The 22,636-nt window shown below is 50.9% G+C and overlaps 6 protein-coding genes across 6 annotated transcripts; 3 read left to right on the top strand and 3 right to left on the bottom strand.

Annotated features, from left to right (window-relative positions):
* Positions 1 to 496: 496 nt before the first annotated feature.
* On the top strand, positions 497 to 3,230 carry EsH8_II_000029 (OPT oligopeptide transporter protein-domain-containing protein; the record flags this gene model as incomplete). The annotated part of the gene is made up of 7 exons (XM_083263327.1): positions 497 to 844; positions 914 to 1,591; positions 1,647 to 1,928; positions 1,986 to 2,249; positions 2,305 to 2,482; positions 2,544 to 2,833; positions 2,892 to 3,230. 7 exons carry the CDS (start codon positions 497 to 499, stop codon positions 3,228 to 3,230), a joined length of 2,379 nt encoding a protein of 792 aa, XP_083120649.1.
* Positions 3,231 to 7,317: 4,087 nt separating this feature from the next.
* On the top strand, positions 7,318 to 9,020 carry EsH8_II_000028 (uncharacterized protein; the record flags this gene model as incomplete). Its single annotated transcript, XM_083263326.1, has 3 exons — positions 7,318 to 7,880; positions 7,936 to 8,637; positions 8,738 to 9,020. The coding sequence occupies 3 exons, from the start codon at positions 7,318 to 7,320 to the stop codon at positions 9,018 to 9,020; spliced, it is 1,548 nt and encodes a 515-aa protein (XP_083120648.1).
* A 3,019-nt stretch (positions 9,021 to 12,039) lies between these two features.
* On the bottom strand, positions 12,040 to 13,065 carry EsH8_II_000027 (NADP-dependent oxidoreductase; the record flags this gene model as incomplete). The annotated part of the gene is made up of 1 exon (XM_083263325.1): positions 12,040 to 13,065. The coding sequence occupies one exon, from the start codon at positions 13,063 to 13,065 to the stop codon at positions 12,040 to 12,042; it is 1,026 nt and encodes a 341-aa protein (XP_083120647.1).
* Positions 13,066 to 13,926: 861 nt separating this feature from the next.
* EsH8_II_000026 (glycoside hydrolase family 5 protein) lies at positions 13,927 to 15,810 on the bottom strand (the record flags this gene model as incomplete). The annotated part of the gene is made up of 2 exons (XM_083263324.1): positions 13,927 to 15,602; positions 15,666 to 15,810. 2 exons carry the CDS (start codon positions 15,808 to 15,810, stop codon positions 13,927 to 13,929), a joined length of 1,821 nt encoding a protein of 606 aa, XP_083120646.1.
* A 1,654-nt stretch (positions 15,811 to 17,464) lies between these two features.
* EsH8_II_000025 (HET domain-containing protein) lies at positions 17,465 to 18,910 on the bottom strand (the record flags this gene model as incomplete). Its single annotated transcript, XM_083263323.1, has 1 exon — positions 17,465 to 18,910. One exon carries the CDS (start codon positions 18,908 to 18,910, stop codon positions 17,465 to 17,467), a length of 1,446 nt encoding a protein of 481 aa, XP_083120645.1.
* A 1,096-nt stretch (positions 18,911 to 20,006) lies between these two features.
* On the top strand, positions 20,007 to 22,183 carry EsH8_II_000024 (uncharacterized protein; the record flags this gene model as incomplete). Its single annotated transcript, XM_083263322.1, has 4 exons — positions 20,007 to 20,068; positions 20,137 to 20,178; positions 20,285 to 21,401; positions 21,458 to 22,183. 4 exons carry the CDS (start codon positions 20,007 to 20,009, stop codon positions 22,181 to 22,183), a joined length of 1,947 nt encoding a protein of 648 aa, XP_083120644.1.
* Positions 22,184 to 22,636: the final 453 nt, after the last annotated feature.

The raw sequence follows: 22,636 nt of genomic DNA, 5'->3' as shown, positions 1-22,636 counted from the left end.
CGGGGTGTCCCTATCACGTCAAGACCGTTTTGATAAGGACCTTCCTAAATCTTCGTAGCAACTGTTGTGGGGCAGTATCCCAATTAACCGGGTGCGCATGGAAGGCCTGACCATTGAGTCCATTGAGTGTCCAAGCGGTGTCCAATACACCCTGTCGAGCGGCACATCCAACAGACAATTTACAATGAGCAACTTAGGGGCCTGCAATTACACAAGTACCGGCGCTTATCACGACATCGTGCCCCAGTTCATGGAGATACATCCGTTTTCGACCATGTTGTTGAAGTTGGTCTGTCTTGGTGAGAGCAGGGGCCCCTAAACCTGCGGCGGGTCGGAGGCGCAGGACTGAATACAAAGGAGAGCGCTGCCGCCGCGATAATCTTGTTGGTGGTACTGATGGTTGAACTGATCGTCAGACATTCTGCATTGCTTCCCCACAGCCAACGGGTTCCTTTGGCCTTCTTAAGCCCGACTCGGTTGGCACGACTATTGCAGCATGCCGTCCACCGACACCATCGTGGTTGGGGGACTGAACCCTGTCGAGGGTAAAGTCGTTTCGGTCCCCTCCCACCAAGCCATCAACGAGAAAGTCGGCATCGACGAACATGATGTTGGCAAAGAACTGGCTTCCGAGATCCAGGTTGCTCCGGCTTCCCCGCCGTCCGATGGCGACAGCCACGAGAAAGACGACAATAGCGACAATGCTATCATTATTACCGGTGCCGATGCAGCGCGCTACCTGCTGCCGCTTCGGGATGATTTCGATGCCTCGTTGACCTTTCGAAGCATGTTCCTGGCAACCTGTCTCTCAGCTTTCCAAGCCGTCATGAGCCAGATTTACACGGTAGGTCCTCTTTCATACCTTCATCGAGTACTAAAGCGATCACACGAAACTGACAACATCATCTTTTAGTTCAAACCTACCAGTGTCACCATCTCTGGAACCTTCATCGTTCTCATCGGTTATTTTGCAGGCAAAGCATGGACCGCTGTCCTCCCCCGCGGTGATAAACTCGAAGCTTCCTGGAGGGAAAAGAATGGTCAAGGAGAGCTTCCGGGATGGATCAAATTCGTCAAATTCATCAACCCTGGGCCTTGGGGCTTGAAAGAGCACGCTATTTGCTCCATTACTGCCACATCAGCCTCCAACGCGTCCGCTAGTATCATGGTCTTTGCGGCACAAGATCTCTTCTACGACTTGCCTTTGAGTCCCACCACAGTTGTCTTGACCGTAATCTCGATCGGATTATTCGGCTACGGTATCTGTGGTATAATGCGTCCAATTGCTGTATGGCATGTCGATGCAGTGTATTGGAGCACTCTGCCCACGGTCAAGACTCTCCAAGGCCTCCATTGGCAGGATCTGAAGAACTCCAAGCCACTTCGCTGGTTCTGGTACAGTTTTGTTGGAATGTTTGCCTACGAGTTCTTCCCTGCTTATATCTTTCCTTGGTTGAACTCTGTTTCAATCCCCTGCTTGGCCGCCATGAATGCTACCGGTGACAAGGCTGCCGTTCTCACAAACCTATTCGGAGGGTCTATCAACAACGAAGGACTAGGACTGTTCACCCTGTCTTTTGACTGGCAATACGTATGGAAACCACCCTCCAGGATAGATACGCAGCTGACACATTCAACTTCTTTAGATCACCTCGTTTAGCACTTCCTTGCCCCTCACTCTCCAGGCCCATTCGGCGATTGGGTTCTTCATTTGCTTTCTCGCAATGATTGGTATTTATTATACCAATGCGTGGGATGCAAAGTCGCAACCATTTATGTCGACGCGTCTTCGATCCGAAGACGGATCGACGTATCCCATCGCCAAAGTCTTTACAGGCGGCGTGCTCAACCAGGAGGCTCTGGTCAAGTACGGTATTCCTAGACTCACCGGAAGTTTTGCCTACGCAATGTTCATGGCCAATGCCGCTGTAAGTGGCCGAGACTGCTGCTATTATCCAGTCCACTCAAGACTGACCATATGTTAGATCGGAGCCCTGGTTGCTCACTGCTTTGTCTTTTGGGGCGGAGATGTCAAGAGGGCATACCAGAGCGCAAAGAGCGGCAGATATGACGATCGCCACCATGAACATATGGTTAAGCATTACAAAGAGACGCCCTGGTGGTGGTATGTTGCTGTACTGGTGATCAGTTTTGTTCTGGGTCTCGTCGTCGTCTGCACTCAGAACATCACCCTTCCGGCGTGGGCATACGTCGTCTCGCTTCTGACTGGAATCATCATTGCGCCGCTGGTAAGTGTCCCCGTACAGCAATATTTGTATCGGCTAATACTGACGTTTCGAATAGAGCACATTGCTGTATTCTCGGTTCGGTAATGGAATTGCTACAAACAACTTATCGAAGATGCTGGCAGGTCTCATCCTTCCTGAGCGCCCCATTGGCAACATGTATTTTGCCGCTTGGTCGCACAACGTCATCTCGAACGCTGTTAATCTTTCCAACGATCTGAAGATGGGAGAATATCGTACGCAATTTCCTTTTGAATCACGATAATCAAGAATTGCCCTGCTAACAACCCATTACAGTCAAGATTCCGCCCCGAGTCATGTTCCTCACTCAAATTTATGGAACCATTTTGGGAGGTTTCATTAACTACGCCGTTATGATCTCCATTGTCAATGGTAATCGTGATCTTCTCGTCAACAGTGACGGCAACAGCTCCTGGAGCGGTGCAACAATGCAGTCATACAACACCAACGCCACTTCCTGGGCGCTTGCCAAATACCTTTACAAGACCGGCGGCAGATACTCACTTGTGCCTATTGGTCTCGGTGTTGGCTTTGCTGCCGTTATCGTCCACCGTGCTATTGTACATGTGAGTTGAAAGTGTGTTTCCTCCTTAGCTCGGCCTTCACTGACATGGGTATCATCAGTTTGTTCCCAAGATTCGGGGCTACTCGCTATCAGAGATCAACCTTCCCCAGTTGATCCAGTACGCCGGCTTCATCCCATACAACTCATCTCAGACTTGCGTTATTTTCAGCCAACTCATCTGTGGCTTTTTCGTCCAATTCTACCTCCGAAACTACCGCCCCCGTATCTTCAAGGACTACTCGTACTTGATCACCGGTGCATTCGACGGAGCCAGCCTGAGCGTTCTCTTCATCCTGTCGTTTGCGGTTTTCGGTGCTGGCGGTCCCTCGATTCCCTTCCCAACTTGGTGGGGTAACAACGCCGATGGGTACTACGACCATTGCCCCATTGCCGAGTAAATGCACTCGATGCATCGATCCCACGCATCGTTTGTCGCATAATTGTCAATTCGTACTTCATCGACAGCGGCTGGGGGTCTGTCTAATAGTGGAGTAGCAGAGCGTTGTGCTATGCATTTCTATCTTTATTGTGTGAGGGATAATACATGTGGCCTGAATTCATCCGCATAAAGCAAATACAAACCTTTACACTTAGATCCGCCTTTGCGCTTACCGTAAATGAAATCGTTTTATCTCGCTAGTTTCCATGTAGCTTCTCGATTCATCATTTATGATCCCTGGGATCAAATAGGTTCCGACAAGAACATAATGATCGTTAACTTTCCTTAGAACAGCAGGCTGCATGCATCGGTGCAATATGCAAAGAATATCCCCTGCTTGGGTATCCATCGGTGCCAACCCTATATGCCCAGTTTGAGTTTGGAAAAGCCTTGCCGTCTTGTGCCATCTATCACACTCGGTTCGCATTTTGAGTATCATAGCCTCAATTCTTTCCTCCCTCTGGCTACCACGTGCCATTTCGCTCGAGAAGTGATTTACGCAGTCTTCCAGCCTTGACCAACACTCTCTATCTGGAAAGCAAGCACGCAGAATATCGAGAGAGTGTCTTCTTACACTCTCTGATGCTTCAACGCCGTTTCCACGCGGCAATGGTCGACGAAGTTGAAGATTGCGCGTGACATAAATTATTGAGTATGCCAGGTCGTCGTGAAAAGGCCATTGCTCAACTATCGTAGCCATCCGCAGAACCTTTACAATGTTTGGCCAGAAGCCAACACCTTGAGTGTGAACTGGGCCACCGTAGCCTTTCTGGAGGAACCTGGCGATTGGTCCAAGCTCAGCGGATACATCTTGTGATTCAGAACCCTGTGCATTGTCGTTTCCCAATATTTCCTTTCGGTCGAGTACGTCGCTTAAGGTTGTGACCGTTTCCCAGGCAATTCCGGTAACGAATAAGCCTCGTCCGACAACCTCTGCATCTGGGGTGCTAGAAGAAAACAGGGTATCACTAGTTGTACCCCAATTGGTGGATTCCGCTGCGGCTATTGCAAGGTAGAAAGGACTATGTAATCTGTTGGCTGAAAGGTCTGGCGCCCATGACGGAAGTTGCAGAGCAGTGTTCGAGGTTGGCAGACTAGAAACAGCCAAATTCAAGTAGGGAGACCCCGAATTCCGAGTTTTCTTGATACAGGCCGCCACAAAATCGCAGTATACCTCAGCGACTTGTTTGTTGTAGTCGGGCACTATAGCGAGTTGCATAAGACCGAGCAGGCCATAAACGTAATCTCGAGAATCTGTTGCGCGTAGTGGATCAGGCGCAAATGAACTGATCATGTGGGCTGGCAGTGATTGTACTGACTCCAAATCAGTCTTGAACGAGTTGATCAACCAAGCTGGTGGCGGTGCTTTCTCCAATTTGGTGACCATGTAATTCCAAGTGTGAGGCGATATAAACTGTGGTCGGGCAGTCATTAAAGACTTGGTCAACGTTTCGAAGAAACATTCGGTCGCCAGCTCAAATATAGAACCCGAGATGGCCGCAGAGGGGGAGAGATAAACCAGATCCTTTGCTAAAACAGCTTCTTGTAATATCCAAACCCGTTTCCAATAGTGCAGCTTTGTCAGATCCATGATTGACTGCCACCTATTGCACCCCAGCTGGTCGTCTGATTCATCTTCAGAGAGGGATGGATGTTTTCTCATCCACGCGAAGCCTTTTAACTCATCTACCACAGACAAAACAGCCGGGTCCCATTCGCCCTCTCGTAGAACGGACTCACGCCAGGCTGCGGTGGCCATTATTTCTTCGTGGATAATCTCCAACGTATTAAATGCCAAGGGAATTCTGTCATCGTTTGGAGCGAGCCATGCCATGACAAGCGCTGCCGAAGAATAAATCGCCCGCATTTCTGCAACTTGATCGTTGCGCTCCGAAATGCTGTCCTGGTTGATGCAGATTGAATCTGCCCAGAGTCGAAACACCGGGCTGTCACCAGATTTCTCTTTGAAATAATTGCGCCAATGCCCCTCCAGGTATAAAAGAGCTCTGGCGAGGTTGTATGGAACATCCCTGATAGCCCCGTTGATCAAGATCTTCTCATTTTTCGGCGACTCTCCCCGATTGTATGGGTCATTCCAGACATACGAGAGCGCGGCGAAAGGTGGTGGGTTATTGAGGGAAATTGTTTCCAGCGAGCAGTTGACGAGGCCCTGGTGATGGGCCTGTACAGTTATTAGACGAATTTGTCGCATTTGAGCGTTGAGAGGTTCGTAGCTGAGGGCACTGTGCATATTCGTAAAGTTGGTTTGTCTCGTAGGATCCTGCAAATGAGGCATTGGGCTGACTTGAGCACCAGGTATTTCCATCTTCCTCAACAGAATCTGCGACAACGTCTGCCTGATCCGAAAGAGTGCTTTGTTTGCCGAGTTAGTGAGGAAGACAACTAAGAAGTGGTGATTGATTCCAATGTAACTATTTTGTAGTAGCATCTCCTGACGCACACACACAGAGAACGATATTTAATTTGTAATGGAGCGCAAAGCAGGCTATTTATGCGATATGAAGCAGGAGTTCACGATCTTAGCACGTAACCTTTTTCGACTTTTCGCTAGTTGTCCCCGCAGTAAATTGTAGAAGGTTGTAGTAGTGTGAGCTAAGCCACAGGATTGGTGTGAGCCGCTTAATTAGTGCACATCCCCCCAGGATCCCAGTTGACTGTGTCGCAAGGATGGTGGTCAGGTTGCTTTCGTGAACGATCTTAACCATCACTCAGATGGACCTTCCTTCAAATAAGTAGCTTGATTGCATCTGATTTTATAGCGCACAAACAGATCCTTTCGGTAGGATCTTGGAACAACTCATAATCTCACGGGAAATGTGTTATCTTCGTAACCTGTGCCAACGTTAACCCGACAGGATAAAGTCGCGAAAGGACTCGAAGGATTGACTCCACTGGATCAGGCTCGGTAGAACTTTGGTAAACCTGGCACACAGTATTAGGAACCACTTCGTTTCAGCAGTTGAAAAGAGAATGTGGTGACTTTCCATAGGCGAAGTATCGACAAGGGCCGCATAATCCTGGCTGCCTGCCTGCCAGGGGCGGGCGCTAAGGACCTTTTGCCTGGTGCAATGTCGTGGACAGGCAGGCAATCAACTCAAACGAAATTTTATCCTTATAAACATTTATCTCTTAAAGCTGACCTTAATCCCTTTGCATTCCTTCTATCTCTTCAACCTTCTTCTTCGCCGAAAGATCACTGCGGATAGCTGAGACGCAGTGCCCACCTTCACTTGTTAAGTGTGCCAGCTCGTTTACTTGTTTCTCGTCTCGTTATTCTTCAACGCCATGCTAATATAGTCTGCAGACGGCTTAGTGGGTCTTGGGTTCAATTTGCATGTTTGAAAACGTCCATTCAAAGCGCGATGAGAGTTAGCTGCTGCCCACTTGTCAACAATCTAACCGACTCCCTGCTTTATTTAGTAAAGGGGGGGGTATTGCAAATGTAACAGTTGGCCCGATTACCGAGTGGGGAAATAAATTGGAAGATATACCTTGCATATCCCTTCTGTCAACTGAGCTACCACAGATCGTCGATATATCCAGCAGGTAGCAGTCTCCGCCGTGATGGCATGATCCCCATGTATCTTTCGTAATCGAGTGGAACGGCAAGATAAGGCACCATGCAGGAGGTCTGCCGCAGCGGAGCTATTACTCCTTTCGCGATTGGCCTTTTCTTAATTCGGTGCTGCCTGTTACATTGAGATGCATCACAACGGTGAATCTTACCTGGGCGATTCGACTCTGTTGGGTCCAAAGTTCCAAATCCTCTTAATTTGATGAAGAGGAGCCTATCAGAATATGTCGTTTGGGATCGCCCTATGGATCCACGAGCGCGTCACCAAGGAAGCATTTTCATTACGAAATTTGTAGTTGCGCAATGTTTTGATGTCAAATCCACCCTTGGAAGAATCGCTGGATTCTACAAGGTTGGTTTGCTCCCATAAATTATAACTTCTTGTTGTTCACAAAATCTGATTATTCTTACACTTTGACTGTCCTAAATTAGCAGATATCGAATATCAGCCATGGCAACACCAAAGAAAAAGATTCTATTTCTCTGCAATCGCGACTATGGACAAGCCAACGTTGTCCTTTCGGCCACGTACGCGTTGTTACAAATCTCCCCCGACGTGGAGGTGCACATTGGATCTCAAGCGGGGATAGACTCCCAAATGCGCCGCTTCGTTGAGCAATGCACCAACATACCAGGAGCGCCGACCGGTAGTGCAGTCAAGATTCACCATCTTCCTGGTCTATCACACTACGATGCTCTGGACAGACCTGGCAACCCTAGCATACCGTCCTGGCTTACGACGCCAGGCTTGATCAACACCACTCGCAATTTGCTCGACATCCCCGGACTGGTCCTGCCATGGAGCCCAGAAGAATTTATTGAAATTTACCGATCAATCGAGACTCTTGTACAGGAGGTTAAGCCGGATGTGACGATCGCTGAAACATTCTTTGCGCCCGCTATCACCTTTTGCCAACAAGCCAAAATCAATTGGGCCTGTCTGGCTCCGAACACCATTAAAGAGTTTGCGTTGCCTCTGCAGCCAAAGTTGCAAATTCTCTGGAAATATCCTATGTGAGAATCCAACTGAAAGCTTGAAAGGATGTTTCCATCACTGACACATGCTTAGAGGCCAATCCAGTTTGCCATACCCTGTGCCATTTCATATGATCCCTGCCAACATATTTTACAACCTCGTTGTGGCATACGCCTTGCTTACCGATAAAAGATATGAGCGCCTATCAGCGTGTCTCGAAAAGCATATTGGGCCAAACATCAAAATCATGACCTTCATGGAGCTTGGTTTTATGAAAGCGCCACCAGATGACCTTCAGGTTCTTGTGGCCAACAGTCCTGACATTGACTTGCCATTCGAGACGCTTCCGAGCTACATCACACCATGTGGTCCTATCACACGTGCTGCGCCAAACATTGAAACAGAAGACCCAGAACTGGCTAGCTGGCTCGGCCGTGGGCCCACGGTCTACATCAACCTTGGCACCCATCACTTTTATGACCTTGCTCTAGCGACTGAGTTCGCTCATGCCATAAAGAGTTTACTCGATGCTGCGCAGGAGTCCAGTACTAGTTCTGAAGATCAGGGACTTCAAGTCCTCTGGAAGATGCCTAGGAAGCTGGGCGATGGAGAAGATCAGGCAGAATCCTCGGAGTCATGGCTACAGTTTAGGAAAATCATGAGCCCGTATGTCGAACGAGATCGCGTCCGGATCATGAACTGGTTCACTGCGGAGCCCAAGTCTATACTCGAATCGGGGCATGTGGTTTGCTCTGTCAATCATGGAGGCTCCAACTCATTCCACGAGGCAATCTGGTAAGTGCGATACCTTCCTGCGTCAAGATTAAACTTTCCTTGGTCCTTGAACATCACTATTTTCTATTATGACTCAACTGACACCGAATCTGCGATCCAGTACCGGCATTCCTCAAGTCGTCTTGCCCGGCTGGGGTGACTGCTATGACTTTGGCATCCGGGCCGAGTTTCTTGGGATCGGCAAATGGGGAAATCAGAGAGCCAAGCCCTATTGGGAACGGCATGAGCTCGTCGAGAGCCTCAACGAGGTCGTCTTAGGCCCAAATGCTCATGGTATACAGGAAAGAGCGGCCGCAATAGCTAAACGGCACCCAGAAGGAGCTGGCAGAGAGAAAGCTGCAAGAGAGATTTTGAAGCTGTTAGATAGAGGCAAGGAGGTATAGCAACAACTCGTCGACTGTTGATCTCATTGAGACCATCGACGTTGGACCTTAAATAGATAAAAGTAGAAACTGGGTGTTGTTATTAGAAAGGCATCCTAACATCACGCTTTGGCGAATGACAACGTCTTGGCGGCTGGTGTGAAGCGCTCAGCGCATTTTATGGTCCCTTATAAGCAGGATTGGCAGCATCGTGGCCATGTAAACGTGCACTGTGGTATATTTTGCGTGTTTAGTGCAGCAATCAAGTACACAAGAGGCCAATTATTCGACTCATATTACATATTTGGTACTATAAACGCAACCATCCCACTGTAAGACTGACGTTATTTGTCGTCAGTAGGTCCAATGATGCAGTCGCGCTTTCTGCGGGATGTACTTTTCCTGTCGGAGAGCAACAAGAATGTGAAAGGGCTCATTGAAGTCCAAATCGGGATAGACCCGGTCAATGATATGGCTCTATGTGTTAGCCTTGGCACTGACCGTAGTTCAGTTGAAGACAGTCTCGCCAACAAAAGACGAGAAGTCGACCCGTGGATCAAGAAAGACGAAGTCCAACTACGCTCTCTAGTTATATGAGAACCTTGATTGTAGAGAGGGCAACCAAGTGCCAATGGCTGGGCCTTGGTCACTCGTTGCTGTTCCACTGTCTACCACGTAAAGGCGTGCAAGTTGATGAAGAGCTTGGGCGGTGGGATATGAACGGTGCGCGGCCAGCAACAGGCGATTTGGCGTGCGGGGGTGGGTCTGTGCAAGAAAATAATTTAGATGAAAATAAAAAATAGGGGGTCTGCCACTGACACACTCAGCATGTTCGAGAAAATAGAGGTAATCATGGGACAGGTAGCCTTCCTGGTGTACCTTTCTGCCTATTCCCTAACCTTCATTCCTATTGCACTCTGCCCCTCGTGCGTCCGATTCCCAGTTGCCAGTCATTAAGCTTCTATCTATCCGTAAATTCCAGAGTTATGTCCACTGACCCGCATTTTAGACTCGAGAACTAAAGCATCTCTCCCAGACCGCGTTTTGGCCCTGGGCGTATTGTCGCTTTCGGCGGGCTCTATTAACGCCCACATGCCCCCGTGAGACAGCGTCGGGCTAATCGAGTGATGAGGCAGTCGCATCCCGTAATCAGCCAGCCCATGCACGAACCACGGCCACATTGAGAAACATCTGGCTCTCTTCTCGTGGTGTTCATTCAAGGCAGGGTTTTGATTCTCAATCATGTTGACGTTAGGTATCATCTTGGAGCAGAGCCGAGGTCAATGGATGAGTTACTTATACCTCATCGGGGTCTTCTCTCCCAGTTCAGTTCCTAACTACATAATCATATGGCGATTGGTGTTCTCCTTCGACACACTCTTGTTGGGGCACTCCTTCTATCTCGCTTTATTGAGCCATGCAGAATTGATCACACCGAGTTTGTTTCCATCTTGGTTTCGCGAAAGGATACTTAGCTAAGGAAACAACTGGCGGCCTGTCTGAACCGGCTGTGCAGCGAGCGTGTTGAGTATTATAACCTTCGCCAAGCATCAAATAATTAACAGATAATCTTTTCACGCTGACAAGTGGGATATAGTAACAGTCCGACACAAGGTTCGCTTAAACCACACCGTAATCAATAGCCCCGTGTTCTCCTGCTCTAAACCTACTGTATTATGATTATTTTGCTTGTATTTCTATGTAAAACTTTGGGTGGCCATTTATTTGTTTCAAAGTATGTTGTCAGAGATGTTGGTTATGATATTTCATGGGTTGTATTTCCGCACCTATAGTAGAGCCATTGGGTTGGACAAACATCGCAGTTTAAAATAAGAATTAAACTTTCCTCAAATAGGAGTATTAATGGTATATTTCGTTCTAAGTGTTTCAATAGCAACTGACTCAATGCGCCTTGGTTCAATAAAAGAGAGTTTATTCGTGTTAATAAAGAAGGTTTCAGTCAAATGACAGAAAGGACGATCGAACAAAAATAGGCCGATCATTCTTTAAATGGGATCTTGCTGACTCATACCTACGCTGCCGTATCATCAGCTTGTAAAATATTATAAATTATCTGCCCAACATCTCTCGGACTTCTTACCCAATACTTCACAAACAACCACGGTGTTTACATAGACTTTAAGATGCATTTCCCAATCATTCTTCTCGCTCTCGCCAGCACTGCTCTCGCAGTCGCCCTGCCAGAGCCTCAGACATGCAATCCTTCTCTCAATTGCTGCACATTTTCTGAGACGGCATGCAGCAATCGCGGTGATTCTTGCACAAGGACGTGTAATGTATGTTTATTACAACCTCCCAATCTCTATAAGGATAATTGTCTAACTGCTTTGGGTTTGAAGGGTGTAAAAGACAACGGCCACTGCAATGATCTAGGTGCTGGTTCTCTTACCTGCGACACCGCCTGGAAATAGGTTTATCCACCAAGTTAACTAGTCGTGTGGGGTTATATATTACTACAGTCAGCTATACAACAGCTTTCTTTGCCTGTCTTGGGCGGTACTTTTACTATAGCGAGCATATATACTGTTGAAATATTGTTAAATCAGATTTGTTCACTTGCTATGAATGATTTGAACTACGATCTTCTTGGCGTGAATGTGCTAACCTGTCATATGCCGCACTCTATGCAATGATACGACGACAACTCTTCAACTTAGTAGGAGGCAAGCATTGTTGCTTATGAATAGTGTAAATGCTAACTATGTTGACCATAGTTGTATTCATGTCGCTTACCTCGGTCAGCCCAGATGTTGACTAGGTAAAGAGGCAGTTTTCTAGGCTTAACTCCATGGCCTTTGAAAGCCCGAAGAGACTAGACTGACGAAGGGCGTTACTCTTGTGGACCCTAGTTTTTCCAGGGCAATCATTGGATGAATTTGGGAGAAGCAGCCCAAAGCAGTTGAACATACAGTATGTGCCAAATATTCCAGACGTGTATTATGTAGAAGCTATTCATCTAGTTTCTGGATCGGAGATCCATCTAGGTAAAGAGCCTTTGATAGCATTGAGTTAACATCGTTCATACCGCAATCCTAATGATTACTTTGCCCTTCGTCTTCCGGCTCTCCACCTTGTTAAAGGCATCCTGGAACTGGTCAAAGCTGACAGCACTGTCGATGATCGGCTTTGCTTTGCCCGCCACCACTAGCTGGGCAATTTCGCTCAGCTGATCACCCAGGCTTTCGACGACGAACCAGGCTGTTTTCTCCATCTTCTTGGTGTTTTGGGCCGGTTTCACGCTTTCCGGTGGAGCGCAAATGCTCAGGAACGTCCCGCCGTCCTTGATCACGCTCCAGAGGCTCTTCATCGAAGCGCCGCCAACGCAGTCCACGACAAGGTCAACCTCCCTGTCCTGCGCCTCGCCCACCCAAGCATCCACGTCGGTCTTTGTGTAGTCCACAACGTCCGTCGCGCCCATCTCGGTGATCCAGTCTGCCCTAGCGCCCGAGCAGAGCGCAACAGTCCGCCCTGCCCCGGCCAGCGCGGCAAACTGCACCGCCCAGGTACCGACGCTCGTCCCGGCGCCGGCAATGAAGACCTTTTTCTGGCCATTCCGCGCCTTTGCCTCTTTATCCCCGAACACCGCAGCCTTTTCGAGGGTGCCTTGGATGAAGAGCGCCTGCCAAGCCGTGAGGGCAGAGAGAGGCGTCGCTGCCGCCTCCTCCCAGCTCAGACCACTTGGCTTCAGAGCCATCTCTTCCTTTTTCACAACGGCGTACTCGCGACATCCGCCCGGGTAAATGGCCGTAATACGCCCGAACACCTCGTCACCTGGAGTGAAGCCCGAGTCTTTGGCGGCTTGGATAACAGTTCCCGCAACGTCCTGTCCCGGCACGGGTTCCTTGTCGGCGGGGAAGAATCCAGGCATATTGGCGACCCAGTGGAGTTCCCCTAAGCAAGGGGAGGTTGTCGCAACTTTGATGAGTATGTCGGAGGGGCTTTGAAGAGAAGGAATCGGACCCTCGGTCATTTTGAGGTTGGTGCTTTGGGGATCAGGCTGGTGAACGACCCTCATGGATGCTGGGAGAGAGATAGTGGCAGCCATGGTTTGAATGATGGTTACTTCTGCTTGTTGACGATTTCAAACTCAGGGCGTCTAATACAGAGTGACAATGCGTTTAGTGAAATGAAAACCCTTCAAAAGGATGGATGCTGTCTGGTCTTGTTATATCCTCAAGAGGTCGTTTTGTTTCGTGGCATGAGCCACACTATATACAAATCGCTGCATTTAGCTTATATCCAAACGTTTTCGTCATCGTGTCGTGCATATTTATAATACTCCGGCATGACCGATTTCCATGCAGGATGCTATGAACCACTCGCAGCGAATGTACGAACGTGGCGTTGGGGTAAAGGGGAATATAAGGAGTGGATGAGTAAGAGCCGTTGATGCAATTCGTGGGAACCAAAACATGGGGAAATGGTGCATCTCCGTGAGCTGCTATGCTTACGTGATCTAGAAACATGCATCTCCGGCTTTGAGTGAAGCAAACATCGCTATGTCAGTGCCAGTGGTCTGACGCGACTTCCCGAAAGCACCCCGAGAAGATGACTGCATTGCGAGGTCTTGGGGATAGACTGATTCTCAGGGTTAAGCAATGGTCACGAAATCCCCATTGTAACGTAGTTTCTTGTATCAATAAGGGCAAGAGATTGCAATTAGGCAACGGGTTATGCTGCCTAACGAGGTTTAAGAATGAGATCGAGCGTGACTTCTGTTGTCCGCTTCATTGTGTGTAAACTGTTAGTTACCTTTAGGTATGGACATCAACCCGTGTGAAGCCTATCGTGTTCTCGGCTGGACAGTTTTCAAAGCTGTGACGGAACAGTATGCAATTTGATACAAAATTAAAACTTATTAATACGTGACATAGTTAGTCGTGTAACTATCGTTTCCTCATCATGTCTAATAATACTCTGGCAGGTCGCCGAAGCTCGGTATCGGCTTGGAGCAGTCCCAAGACCGCTCGTAGGCGAGTGCCGGCAGAAACTTGCCCTGCAGACCGGCCTGATAGCTCCACAGAGGCGCCGACTCGGTCTTCCAGGTCCAGTAGAACCAGCCCCACGACTTCTCAAAGATGCCCATCTGGGCCTCGGCCCAGGTGAGGAGGAAGGTCTTGTAGTTCGCAGTGTAGGTCGACGGGTCGGCGTTGGCCAGGTCGCAGCTACACTGACTGTCCTCGGTAGGACAACCTGGCGTGGTCTTGCCTGCGAAAGTGCCCAGCCAGCGCGCCCCGGTGCCCATGCCGTTGAGGTACTTTGTGCAGTCCGTGTCCGCTTGCGACCACTCGCCCACCATGGTCGGGCCGAACCCGGCCGACTTGTCGACGCTGCCCGTGATTTGCGCCGTCCACGCTTTGCAAATAAAGGCGATCTTTTCCGCGTGCTTGAACTTCAACACGTTGACGTCGAAGATGGTGTACTGGTGCACATCAATGGCGAGCGAGTCGCCGCGACCTTCAAGCTTGCCCTTCCAAGCCTCGAGGCTCTTCATCGATTCGCTGAAGACCTGGGTGGCACTGACACCGTTCTTGCGGACCAGGTCGTACGCCTCCCCCGTCCACGTCACCAGGTCGTCCATTGGGATGGTCAGCGCCGGCTCGTTGGCCAGCCCGTAGAAGGCCACGACGTTCTTATACCTGTCCTGGGCAAAGAACTTGGAGAGTTGGTCGTGAATGTCAAGCGACCGCTTAAGGTTGACGTCCCCATTTGAACTCTTCAGCCATCCGACGGTTCCCTGTCGGCCGCTGTGGTTCCAGCCGTTCTGGCTGCCAGGAAGGCCATGCAGGTCGAGCTTGATGCGCAGACCGTATTTGCGAGCCCATTCGATGCCTCGGAGCAGGTATCTCCAGGAAAGTCCCGCCGGGTACGGGTCGTTGTCGTACGTCCTGACTGCCCAGTAGGAGAAGGGAATACGTATATGATCCAGACCGGCATCGGCAATCGCCTTGAAATCCTTTTCGGTGATGAACGTCGAGTAGTGCTTCTCCAATACCTCTGTGGCATCTTTGCCGAGGTGCTGGCTGAGCGTGTACTCATCCGCCACGCCAGCGCTAGAGGGATACTCAAACAGTGACGGCGTGATGAAAGGTTCCAGGGAGAGCCAGCCGCCGATGTTGACTCCGCGAATCGGACGCTGGCCGTATGAACCCCACGGCTGGTTCAGCGCGGGAACGTTTGGGTTTGCGCGCTTGGAGTCGTCCCATGTCGTGTTGAGACCCACGAGGGGTAGCCCTCCAACCACCTCACTGGTGAAAGTGCAGTTGAAGTCCGTCAGATCTGACCAGGACGTCACATCCATAGCAGTCCCTTTGGCCGATGTGGGGATGTCGCCCGCTGCCGAGCATGATCCGGTTGATTGTGGTGTGCCGGTAGCAGTCGTCTCGGCTCCTCCGGTACTGCGCGTGGCCGTGGGTTGTGACGAGTCGGCGCCGGTACCACTCGCGCCTGCAGTCGCCGTTGCGACAGTCGAAGCATCTTTTGCCGGCCCCGAGTTCGTTTTGATGACGTTCTTTGCGAACAGAACCCCAATGACGACGCCGACGACGACGGCCAAGGCGACGACGATTCCCACCAGAATCCCTAGAAATGAGAGTCAGCAGGCACGTTGGCGCCACTGACATTTGCGGTCAGAATCATGCTTACATCTTAGCCTCTTGCTCTTTCCCCTTTCCGTCTGATGCGCATCGCCAACATTCCTGTCGCCGACGATCCACTCCCCATCCGCGGTGGCTCCAGGTTTCGCAACAATATCGTCCGCGCTCGTGTTGTAGTTTGTTGACTGCGCCATGGCTTCCAGTCGAGGGTTCAAGCTAGGCTACCACCACTGAACTTTCATGCGAATTTTGTTTCTCTCTTCCTCCTCTCCTCCTTTTGTTGAAATATCCTTTCAAGGGGTTGACAAGCTCGCAAATAGTGTATTATTATCAGATTTCCAGTAAGCAGGTGGGCGAGACAAAGCGATGGTACTGTCGTGGGGAGGAAGTCCTTGAGAACCGCCGCGTTCAGAAACGAGGGAATTGAAGAACCGATACAGCGGCTCGAATTAGGGACGTGCTAAACGATCAAATGAATGTATGAAGCGTAAATGAGGTTGGGAGAGGGCCTCAGGTCATGTCCTGATCCCCTTTGAAAGCTGGTTCTGTACTTTGGGCGAGGTTAGAGAAAAGATCGCCATCGTCGGCTTACGGGGCCGCTTACCTGGAATTAATACCCCTGTGCTTCACCAAGCGGGCAGATTTGGAGGGGTGGTGGGCGGTCTTAAGAAAACATGGCTTGTATTCTCGTGAAGAGGTGGAGGAATCCTTCCATCGCAACGGGCTGCACTAAGCCTGGGCTAACGATGCTGGGGCATGGGTCTTGCGCCTAATTCCTTGTCGCTTCCTCAATTTCGTGTTCCTGGATCTGCTATTGCTTTTCCGGGCGCAGCTAGCGGGCTTTGCTCGTCATTGTTCGCTGAGGCAGCCTGGGCGCCGCCCAAATTGTGCAGCCAACACGAGCGGCGTAGCAAACAGCCAATCCTGGTCATGGAATTGATTGGAGTATACTCCGTGTTTTTTTCACCATACGCTTAGTTAGCCTGGCGTATTGCGGCCCACATGATAATTCCCCAAGAAACAGGTAAACTAATGACTAGTCTTGTGTTTAACCTTTTTAAAAAAAAGTTTGCCTGATCATTAGCCTCGATCCGCCGGCGGTGGGCGAGCTGGCTTGTCTCCAACTCGTGTTTGGGACACGACCAGCTCCACACGCGGGCACGGCGTGGATGCCAGCAACAAGCGGGGCCGCACTCGGCGGCGTTCAGACCAGGGGTCCAGGGGGGCGGCGTGGGGAAATTACAAGCGGCTAGCCAGATTACGAAAAGAAAAACAAATGCAGCAAACGCGTGATTGTCACAGTTGCTGCCCGTCCTTTGCTACTTCGCTACCAGATGATGATCCTTGTTCTGCTAGCAGCCTGGAGAGTGACCTGCTGCTTCTGCTTCCGCTTCCCCCCCGGGGGTGACTGGCATTGGCTGCACATTGACCCGGAGCACGAGCCGGGCACCTCTGTGTTTCCACGTGCGAGTATACGTACTGGGCCACAATGTGTTGCTGGGATAATTGTATGCAGGGAGAAATGCGATTTCCAGCAGTCAAGGCACAACGAGATGTCCATGGATCACACATGTCCCCTTACAATATTAAACCATCCAATCACTTGTTTTTGCCAGATGCATCGTCTAACTGACACTATGTTCCCCTTGGGGAAAGTCGCTTGCGCTGTTCCGAACACATGTTGCATTAGGGAGGGTCCATCTCTCCTTGCTGCCTAATGCACTTTCGTATCCGACAGCAAAGGATGAATTGCCGTACTGGAGCATCCGCACTGAAAACCTCGTATGATTGATTCGCCTCCCAACAGCGAACCGACCTGGCGCCCTTACTGGTGTTTTGTCGACATCCTTATACGAGCTGGATAACGCAAATTTGTGCATCATCCGCGACCTTGGCTTTGTACGGTTTTTGGTCCTGCTTCATGGCAACACCGCGGAGTCCAAAGAACCCTATATGATCTGGTTCGGCAAAGACAAAGCGGCCTACGCGGCGGTACGTGCCGCAAACAGCCGAGACAGGTTGCAAAATGAAGCCTTCAAGAAGAAAGGTGTGTTCGCCTAATGGGTATTTCTCCTCATCTGCCACATCTCGCGTGACCAATCGCGTTTTGAAGGGAAGCAAGTGGAGCACCCTTCCCTTTTCGAAGCTCTCACCGGCAGTATCCGGATAAGCGTAGACTGTCGAGGCTAGATCCACCAACGTGAGCCTCAGATGCTTGGAGCATGGCCCGCGGTTGTGGCTCCAGCTGACTACCGCCTCCGTGATACTGCCCAGCAGCTCTATGGCGCCGCCCGGTCGCTGTCCTGCTCCGAGACTACCGGAAGTCAATACCGGCGGGATGTAGCGAGCCGTGACCAAGTATGTGTAGCCCAATTTGACATCCTGCGGGACTACGGCCGAGTCCACGGCGGCCCACGACCAGGATGGCGCTCGAGATGAGTTGGCGGGTTGGGCAACCGGGTCCACCACGACCCAGTCCAGCCCCTCCAGCAGCCGGGATTTCCATAATCCTGCCATGTACTGGTCACGCGTGTGCTGCTGGTACAGTTGTGCTATGCCGGCCATGGCAACCAACCTGTCGTCTGGTTTTGTTAGAGCGCAGCCCGTGTACTGCCTGAGGAGCTGGCACCACTGGTTATAGAGCGACTCATCCATTTGTTGGTCTTTTCCCTGTGAACTTGAAGACTGTGGCGCCTGCCGCAACATGGATTGGGCGGTCTTGAAGCGCTCCCTCAATGGCAACATCGTAACGCTAGGCGCCATCTTGGGAAATGCTTCACAGAGGTCCACCGTAATGCACTCCCAGAACACTTGGGTTTTGGTGAAGTGAAGAACCCTAGGCGACAGATGTCGTTCCTGGAAAACCCATCCGCGGTTCGTTAGGGGACCTCGAATCTGACGGTCCATGTAGAATTCGTCCCATATGTCGTACTTTTTACCCGGGCCGCCTGGCAGGTCAATTTTGATGTATCCGGGAAGCACTTGGCTGGGCTGCCGGGAGCGGAACAGACCCCCGTCTGGACATGGCGAAGCCGTTGCGGATATAGTACACGCTGAGTAAGTGTAGACCTCGTGCATTTGGTTCGATTGCACCTGCCAATCATCCTCGGAATCCTGAAGGATGCAGAGGGAGTCGATCCACAGATATTTTATGGAGAATTTACGAGCGACCGTTATTGCATCTCGAAACGTCCTGGGCAGACTTTGAATAGGCTCGCCTCGTCGGAAGCGGTCAATGTTGGAGGTGAGAAGGACGATCGTAGGGTCGGCCCCCCACCGGTAGCTCAGTGTCATATACTCGGGAGGATCAACTATGTCCTCGGGGTACAGGCAAAGCCTCCAATGCTCGTCACCGTGGACACCTACATCGATCAACCTCGAAGGGGCAAACTTGCCCGGTGATGTCAGGCGGCTGCACTCAGGATGCGATTCGTGACAAGCTCGATACCACCCACAAGCCAACTCGTGGACTTTTGTTGAAGAAGTGTTGTCCTCAAAGACCTGCACAGCTTCTTCAAAGATAGTAGTCCCCTCCTCTGCGGTGGCAAGCTGGTCAGCGCCGAATTATCTCCAGAGGAACACGGCAACAAGTAGAGGTGAGGGCAAACCACGACATGGACTTAGGCAGAAGCTTCCAGGCAGTCCTTCGCCGCGCAGGGCTTCTAGAGGGAACACAAGATACGAAAATTGCCAATAGAAAGGATGAAACCATTCCGGCGTCCATGGTCGACGCTCTATATGGCACCTTAATAGCGGCTTCACACCCGTGCCGCCAAAGGATAAAGGTTGAACTTTGTCAGATATTGCGTTCCAAAGAACAACACAGATAAAGCAGCCTTCAGCTACAGCCGCGCGAAAACCTTCCAGGTTCTCGTGATGCTCGAAAGCCTTAAACATGGACTTTTCCTGTACCCATGGCAACCCCGAAGTCAGAACGCCGTGACAGACAGAGCAAAGCTTGCTGGGTGTGGTCATTGTTGGATACAAGGCTGGTAACGTATAGGTTGGACCTGAGGCGGGGTCGGTGACACTGTCACAGGACAAGTCTGGATAATTGGCGTAAGGCGTGGAGCGCAGCCTGGTGGTCCATTACGTCACAGTATGGCAGTTGGCGCAGCGCGCACAGTGTGGCGGTGGTCCCTGATAAGCAGCATTGGCATCAGATCAGCGCCCCTCGTTGGTTCTGATTGTCCAGTGTTTGCATTTCCGTTATGCTGGATTTGGTAACAGGAAACACACCTACCGTTCAGCCTTGCTATCGCCATCGGCCCAAGCATCAGCATCGTGGTCTCATAAATGATGAGCACGCAAGTTGCAGAGCCAGGAAGCACAACCACTGTAGACCATCTGTCCGCGCCAGGTCGCCTTGTGGCCGACAAGCCTGTTCGCCATGATGAGACCAGCCTCCGAAGGCACCTCGTACACCGCGCGTCATGCTTGTGAGATTTGCAGGTAAGGCCTCCTCCATTTATCACCCATCTAGACAGCCGTCGAGGCAGACTGCTAACTTTCACGCTCAGAGAGCGCAAGGTACGGTGCGATCGAGCACTGCCGAAATGCAGGTTTGTGTGACAACCCAAACAACGAACAGTCCCTAAACGGGCCATCCCGCGCATACGTCAAGAATGGGAATGTGGAGCTAACTTTCGCGCGTACCTTGGCATGAAGACGGTGTGATCGCCTCAACCAACCTTGTAGCTACAGCCAGGTTGTACAGCGTCGCACACGCGACGAGCAACTACAGCAAATCCAGGAGCGGCTGGCCAAGACTGAAGCCCAGCTCGCTCTCACCACACCAATAGCACCTTCGTCAGAGTCTGTAGCCACTGAACAGGCCGTCTCGTCACGGTGGCCGGGTACGCCTGATCACACCTTGTCGGACACGAGTTCGCGACGGAGATTGCAGTACCAGCTTCCAGAAATAACGACGACTTCTCATGCTCAGATGATATTGGCACCAGCTCCCCCACCTGCCGCTGCCGCCGCGAAACCGATGCAACTAAGTAGCTCTATGAAGATGAGTGCCGGTAATAGTATCGATATGGCAACAAACAGCCCATTACTGCCCGGTGTTGATCTTTTCGCCTCGTTCGACGAGGGGGTTAACTCTGATATGGAACTCGATTGGACAAATGAGGCCCTGATAGCGCTTGAGCCATTGGACGACCTTCTCCTCAATCGCCCTTCGCCTCAGCCCTTGTCTTATAGTAACCCAGAAGAAGACATATCGCCAACCGAACTAGGCACACTACATACCTGCTACTTCGAGTCCGTCTATTTTTCCTTTCCTTTCCTCAACAGAGATCGGTTCGTGGCGGAATCCGCAGGTGGTGGCGGTCCAGCAGTGAGCGCCCTGGTCTATTCCGTGGCTCTTGCCGGTTGCACTCACTCCCCCAAATACCTCAGCAAACAGTCTTCTTGCTACAACTTGGCACGTAACTACGCTGAAAGGTGTGAGCGAGACGGCAATCTCAACGACATCAACTTCCTGCAGGCCTTGTTGTTCATCGGTCGTTTCGAGGCCATGGACCGGAAGCTGGAAAAGAGCTGGCTGACGCTAGGACGCGCCGCCATGCTGTGCAGGCTATTGAAGCTGGTACAGATGGACCATTTCGACGACATCGATGGGACACCAGATACAGGGCACCGGGACGAGTCTTGTTTGGATCCGTCTGACGACCCAGTTCTGTTGGAAGAACGAAGACGCACATTCTGGGGCTTATACATATTGCAAAGCTACTTGAAAACACGTACCGGCTGGCCATGCCAGCTGGGCGACGTCAAGGTACTACTAAGCCTCCCCATAATCGATGTCCTACGTCAACTGATATACAACTTCAGGATTTCCGAATCAATCTGCCCTCACCGGGGCTTCTGAGATCCAATCTCAAACCGCTGAAAATGCCGTTGCTTTCCAACGTAAACACACAGCCTGGTGCCGAGATTTCGTCGTACGCGGGCTGCGTCCTGATGGTTGAGTTGGCTCTCCGTTGCTTCGACCACGGACAACAACGCGCCATGACCGGCTTCTGGGATGGTTACTGCACCCTAGTCAAGACAACGGACGAGTTATTCGGCATTCTCAAGCGACACCTTAACGCAGCATCAATACGGGAAGACCCTGTAGCTTTCAGCTTGTACTTAAACCTACGTGCCACCGAGATCTTCTTGCACGAGCTAGCCATCGCACAGAGCGACGAGCAGGGCCTACCACTGCTGATGACGGCCGAGAGCCAACGGCGCGCAACCGCAGCTGCGTTCCAGATCTCCAGCGCGGTGAGGCTCAACCTGCCCTCGCCTTCCAAGAAGGATAGCGATATCATAATGTTGCAGGCCATCTTCATTGCCTGGCCTCTGACCATGGCCTTGAAAGCCTTCCACCGTGAGCTCGCTCTTGGCGGAAGTCTCGAGACCGTGAATGGCGCCGTGGCCTCATCGAGGCTGCTCTTTGCGGCTTTGGATCACATTGAAGAGTCAGGCGGGCACTGGCATCAATGCGTAGCCCACGTCGAGTCAAAACTTCAGGAATCGGACGAGAAGAGCGGCTTCAACTCCTTGGCGCTATAGTGTTACCATTTCTCCTGAGTAGATTCTTGACCCTGTTCACATTCAGTTTCAGCTCTTACACAATGTCTACCTCTGGGTTTCCTTTGCAATATCTTCCGGAACACACCTGTGGGGCGTAAAATGACAAACGTGTACTGGTTCACCGCTTACTGCCCCCCACCGCATCACACGCATAATACCAGAGGACTCCGAATTCTGAAAACTGCGACCGAGGCCATATACCGACAAATGTTATGATGAACTGCACCAGCTTCAACACACGATACAGCGCCTTTGAATCTGAGCTCTGGCGAAAACTCAGCCCAAACCACACTGAGATGTTTTTGAAATGAACTACGTTTGACAGGGTGGGTGTAAAAGCGGTCGACGAGCTATTTCCACGTACCAGGACTGCCTATGCGCCATGTGAGATACTGAGACCAGCAGAAGTGAAGGATAGGGCCGAGTCTGATC

Source organism: Colletotrichum jinshuiense, chromosome 2 (genome assembly GCF_051148585.1).
Source record: "Colletotrichum jinshuiense chromosome 2, complete sequence".
Lineage (NCBI taxonomy): Eukaryota > Fungi > Ascomycota > Sordariomycetes > Glomerellales > Glomerellaceae > Colletotrichum > Colletotrichum jinshuiense.
The sequence above is the reverse complement of the archived record's forward strand: the minus strand, read 5'-3'. Positions and strand labels throughout refer to the sequence as shown.